This window comes from Heterocephalus glaber, unplaced genomic scaffold (genome assembly GCF_053883595.1).
Source record: "Heterocephalus glaber isolate CG9 unplaced genomic scaffold, H.glaber_assembly_v1.0 deba00000470, whole genome shotgun sequence".
In the NCBI taxonomy this organism is placed as follows: domain Eukaryota; kingdom Metazoa; phylum Chordata; class Mammalia; order Rodentia; family Bathyergidae; genus Heterocephalus; species Heterocephalus glaber.
In genome coordinates this window covers 9314526-9320525 of record NW_028258145.1, presented here as the reverse complement: position 1 = coordinate 9320525, position 6000 = coordinate 9314526, and the positions used below count along the sequence as shown (strand labels likewise).

Sequence of the window (6000 nt, the reverse complement as noted above, 5' to 3'; positions counted from 1 at the left end):
ATTGCAATCTTATCTTCTATATCTGAAATTCTGTCCTCACACTGGCTCATTCTGCTGTGTAGACTTTCAATGGAGTTTTTCATGTCCTGGAAATCTATTTGCATCTATTTTATGGATTCCGTTTGTTTCTTATGTTGGGATTCCATCATGTTCCTCAGCTCCTCTCTAGATTTATTAATCATGTCTTGCACTAAGGGCACAATTTCTCCTGTTATCTGAGAAATTATTTCTGATTTCATTTTTTCCAGATCCCCCTTTTGTTGCCAGTTCAGTGGGTCCAGGTGGTTGAGTATCAGAGTGTTCCATCTCATTTCCCTTTGGGGTTGCTGTAGGTGATCTGGAAGTCTGGTTTTGAGACTTATTTATGTGTTTTCTCATTTCGACTGGGGCGGGGGGCTGTTAGTGCCTGCACGGATTACCTCCTTTGAGGTGGGTGAGGTGGGACAGGGGCCGGGAGCAGTGGTAGGGATGGTGACACAAAAGCCCTTTCCTCTAGGCTGGGAGCAGCGGGAGGGATGGTGACCGGGAAGCCCCTTCCTCTGGACCAGGAGCAGTGGGACGACGGCTCAGAAGCCCCTACCTCTGGGCTGGGAACAGTGGGACTCAGTACCTTGGTCTGGTGGTCTGGTGTCCTCTGCGTCTTTGTAATGTGGAATCAGGTGGCTGCCTGTCTGCAGTGGGGTGATTCGGTGTCTTCCGTGTGACTCAGGACCTCGGTAGGGCGTGCACAGATCTGCCTGTCTGCCGCAGGCTGATTCGGAGTGTTCCGCGGGACTGGGGACCTTGGTAGGGTGTGGGCAGACCTGCCTGTCTGCAGGGGGGTGATTCGGCATCTTCTGCATGACTCAGGACCTCGGTAGGGAGTGCACAGACCTGCCTGTCTGCAGCGGGCTGATTCGGCGTGTTCTGTGGGACTGGGGACCTTGGTAGGGTGTCTTTGTTTTTGTTTTTGTAGTAGGGATTGAACCCAGGGCCTCCAGGCTGAGCTACATACCTAGCCCCACTCCTTCAGACAAGAAAGTTTGGGACAGGTTATTGCTAAGTTGCCCAGGCGGACTTCAATTTCTAATCCTCCTGGCTCAGCTTCCCAGAGTGCTGGGATTACAGGTGTGCACCGCCACATCTGACTTATTGTATGGGGAATTTTTTGGCCACAGGCTTAGAGAAAGAAGAATTTCTGTAAGGATTTCTAAGTTCTTCACTAAATAAGATGCCACTCAGTGTTGTAAGCTTTGATTCCTTGCTTGATTTGGGAAAATGCCTTAGTCTTCCTACTAAACGTCAACACTTATCAAACATGAACGGTGATCTTCCTTATAAACACCTGCGTGCCTGCGCCTTGTGGCATGCTGCCCACAGCTCTGGTGGGTGTGAGAGGCTGAGTGCCCCCAGTGCTGGAGGCTCCCGAGCAGCCTGGCCCTTGCATCATGGAGGTGTTGAGGCATGGAGGCACCTGGTCCCGTTACTCCCACACTTCTACCATTCATGTTTTTCTAAGTGGTCAACAAACTTAGGGCTAAGTGTCCTTGAGCAAGTGCCTATGCATTTTAAGTCTGTTCAGCAGGACAACGGATGGTGGGGCAGTGAGTGCAATCAGGACCCCTATCAGCCCAGAGGAAGCCGAGCCTCAGAGGTGCTGCACCCTGCAGTTTCCAGGGTCTGTGCTTCCTGCGGGCCCAGTACAAGTCCAGACACCAAGGGAAGAAAGATGTGGACTTCTCCCTTCCTGAGGCCTTCCCTCAGCTGTCCTGACATCCGGGCTGTGTGGCTCTGGCTTCCTCCCTGGCCCTCTCCTTCTCTGGACTCTGCTTCACTTGAGAAGCAGCCTCCTTCCCACTGTACATCCCTCCCTGCTGACCGACCTGTGCTCCAACTTCCCTTCCTTGTGATGATGATGACCTTCCTCCCAGTCTTTTGCAGTGCAACCTCCCAGGCAGCCCCACCCCTATGCCCCACTGTGGCCCCCAACCTCCTAAACCCCATAGAACCCAAGTGGACTCCTCTGGGGGGAACCTCAGCTTTTCTTCCCATGTTCTTGGTTCCCTCTATCCCCCATGGCCTGTGTGACCTCGTGTTTAGCACATGCATCCTCCACACGTCTAGGGAGCTGGGACTTAACAGCCCCTACCCTCCCTCCTTGCTGAGGGTGGAGGTTGCAGATGAGGACCGGATGGTGCAGGGAGGCCAGTGCTGTTCACACCTGGACAGCAGTTCCACAAGAGCTCAGGGAGTGCTGGGCAGACTTGTAGGGAACCACAGGCCATCTACAAGGCCTCTGTGGACACACACACATGAACCACTTGTCCCTTATCTAGTGGGAGTGGCAGGTTACACACACTGACAGACAGGCTAGACCAATATGACTGAGCAGAAGCTGCCACAGACGATGTCCCTGGAGAGCTGCTGAGGATGGGGATGCACTGGGTGCCGCAGGATGGGCTCTGTCACCATCACCCGTCTCATGTCGCAGGACGGCTGTATAAATGCACAGCTCAGAACTTGAGGCCGAGAGCTCTTCCCACACATGCAGAAGTGCCTGAGATGATGGGCACATTCACTGTACACCCCCAAAACCACTCCACGGTGGACATCAAGCGCCTGCACACAGGCACAGTAAAGACCACTTTCAGGTGACGGTAGAAGCATGTGGTCATAACTTGGGCAGAAACCCAGATGGGAACACAGAACTTGTGGCCAGGGGAGCATCGGGCATGGACTGCGCAGCCTTGGAAACTAGGCCTTCTCTGCAGAAGATGGTCCCACCATGAGGCTTTGCCCAATGCTCCTTTCACACCTAATATGCCGAGATTTTATGAATTATGCATCTACAACTAGTTTTTGAAAATGTTTAAATATAAAGTAGCAGAACGAAGGCAATATTTTTACTTTTTAATTTTTTAATGGTAACTTTTACAAAGTCACATTTAAAAATATATCCACTCACAACTCTGAAAGTGATGGTGCTGCCCTGGCGCTGGCCTGCGGTGTAGACCCATGGTGGAGGGCAGGGCTGGCTCAGCGCTTCTTCCAGGTGAACTTCCTGCGGGCACCCTCCTGGCCTGGCTTCTTCCGCTCTCGCACTCTCGGGTCGGGGGTGAGCAGGCCAGCTGGGCACAGAGAGAAGCAAGTGTGAGCTGTGGACAGAGAAGCCCCAAGCCAAAGCATGCGAACTGACCCAATCTACAGGCACTGCGGCCAGAGGACCCAGAGGAAAGCTGCCAGACCCTGGGTTCTACCAGCCACTGGAAGTCTCATGACACACAGGTCTACTTTCGTTCTTTTGGGATGTATTTCCAATTTCTCAAACACCAGCGATGACAGTCAGGTCCACTTTTCTCATCATGTGGGGATTCAGTCAGCACAGAGCGAGGTGCTCAGAGGAACAAGAGACAGGGACAGGCAACTGTGTGTCAAGGCAGGGCAAGCACACAGACACCACAGGCCACAGTCTTCGTGCACACAGACACGACCCTTCAGGTGGTGTGAAAATGACCTTCCCTGGAATTGTTTCAGAGTCTCAGAGTTGTATTCTCAGCATAAATGGTTTATTCTAGAGGAATGAAGGAGGGTAAGCTGGAAGCCACTCAACTCAGCATTCCAGTGATTGCTGAGCTGCGCTTAGTGTGCTGTCCCCACGCCAGTGCCATGATGAGGCTGGAGACCCGGATGTGAGGCCAGCACTAGTGGGGATGCTCTGGAATGGCTGGCACAATTACAGAGGCTGGCCACAACTTCCGCCGGTCCACTCCTGCTGCCAACACCAGCGCTTTCCTCACCGGGGACACAGTGTAGGTGTTCTCTTAGGGGTCTCCCAGCAGCCAGACAGCAAAGGAAGCTGAAATTGCTTACTGTTTATCCAAAAAGCTTTTGCATTTATTTGTATTTAAAAAGCATGCATGAGCTAAAGCAATATTTGGGCAAAACACAATTAAAACCTATGTTTTTGTTTAAATTCTAACTAATAATGCTTATGACTTTCAGATATGCACAGTAGCTCACATTAGTACAATAGTTCAGTCATGTCCTATTAAATTATTTTTTAAAAGTAGACAAAGAATAAAGAATCTCATAGGATGGCAAATTGTTTATAAGCAAATAGATTTTTAAGGGGCTTAAAAAGTTAAGTAATCTAAGCCACAGGCAGTGTTTCTGCTGAAAGCCAGCAGCTGACCTGGGGACCGGGACCATCCTCCTTGGCTGGAGAGGAGCTCGGACCCGGCTGCCTGGCCTGCAGAACACACGGCGCTTTCTTCCCTGTCTTCAGCATGAGCCTCCCTGGTCTATCACGTGTGATAACACACTCCTGTTCACCCTGTGAAGGGACTTGTATGTTTGCACCCAGGTGACAGGGCACAGGAGTGGAAAAAGGAAAAGATCCCAAACAAACATCACCGTGGAGAAAATGAAAATCTCCAATACTTTTGGGAAAATCCTGAAGTGCTTTATCACTGGGCAACAGGGCAAATTTCTGTGAAAAGACAAAACCAAACCAGTCTGTCTCACACACAACTGAGCTAAGTGCTTGTTAAATCAGACCAAGGCCAACATAAATTTGCCCTGGCCCTCCACCTGGATGCCACAGTGGGGCTCTGTCCTCATTGCTGGAGTGCCTGTGTTTTCTTATTCTTGTTCACATTTGCTCTGCAGCAGTCAAGCCTGAAAATCACTGCTAGGGTCCCAGAGCTTGGAAGGCACAGCCTCTAAGCTGCACAGTGCAGGTTCCCTGAATCCTCCTGCCATTTCGGGCTGGCCATCGTCCCACCTGGCACATACCTTGCCGCATCCACTCGACTTCGTCCTCGCTGACGAAGCTGCACAGGGCTCTGGCCATAGCCAAGCGGATGGCTCCGGCCTGCGCTGACCTCCCGCCCCCGGAAACAGTGCAGGTCACATCATGCTTCCCAAGCCGGTCAAGGAAGTGGAAAGGGAACATCAGCTGCTCCCTGGAGCAATGACAACAACTGTGGTTATGTGTGCTACCCAGATGTGGGGCCTCAGAATCCATGGACACTGCACCAATGTGGGCCAGCGCTGCACTCTCTGTGATTCTCAGTTGGCTGTGACACCTGCCGACATCGGGACCTGGGTGCTGCTCTGCTGAGGGCCACTAGGCTTGGGTCTCCTGAGCTCAGCAATGGGGTCACCATGATGAACTCCTTCTCTGCAATTCCCTTGATCTTACGAGAACTGTGCAAGGTACTGAACAACCTCACAGAGAAGCCTGAAGTCGGGACTCCATTAACACCTGGCTACTCTCTCTGAATTCCATAATCAGGTATCAAATTAATAGGACCTCTCAAGCAATCACCAAGTGCCGCTTGGATCAGCCAAATAAAGAACACCATGACGAAGCTGCATAATAGATAATGATCACCTTGGTATGGGTATTTTTTAAAAAGGTGAAGTACATTTAACTGTTGCCCTCACCCTGCCCATTCCTGGTCCAGCCATCTAAGGAGGGGTCCTGCCACCTGACTGGTCCCCGGACGGTTGAGACAGGCCTCAGGGTCAGAGCCTGCACTGGGCCTTTGCTCTCACAGTGGTGCGGTGCTTGTTGAACACCATTCTGTGCCAGGTACGATGCTCACCACCATCTTTGTCAAGGACTTTGATTTTGCTACTTTGCCTTACCATCTCTGCTGAAGTTTTACTTAGAAAAGCCCATTTATATTGTGTTTGCCTCTCTGTCAGACACTAGAGCATTCTAGACCCAAAATAAGGCTTACTGCAACAGTTAGGCCGAGAGATACAGCAGGAATCTTAAGTGCTACTCTTTGTACCCCAAGAGCAAACCAACCCCAGGCAGATGGGCTGAACAGACGCTTCAAGGTCAAAGCAAACCGCATTCGAAAGAGTGCTAAAGAGGGCAGACAGCCCTACAACAGCAAGGCCCACAAATTTATGTTGCCCCTTTGACGAAAGCTTCAAAGTGACCAAATCAAAACTAGCCATATTATAACAATGATACTGTTATAAGTAATAGCCATATTACAACTAAAG

General features: G+C 50.9%; 1 protein-coding gene across 1 annotated transcript in view; it reads right to left on the bottom strand.

The window, feature by feature from the left end:
* Positions 1–2876: 2876 nt before the first annotated feature.
* Positions 2877–6000, bottom strand: part of Mrps9 (mitochondrial ribosomal protein S9) — a 54963-nt gene continuing 51839 nt past the window's right edge. The window contains exons 10-11 of the mRNA XM_004844478.3: positions 4774–4943; positions 2877–3107 (exon numbers count right to left, since the gene is read on the bottom strand). Coding sequence (XP_004844535.2) covers positions 3016–3107; positions 4774–4943 — 262 coding nt within the window. The 3' untranslated portion in view covers positions 2877–3015. The remainder of the gene's footprint in view (positions 3108–4773; positions 4944–6000) is intronic.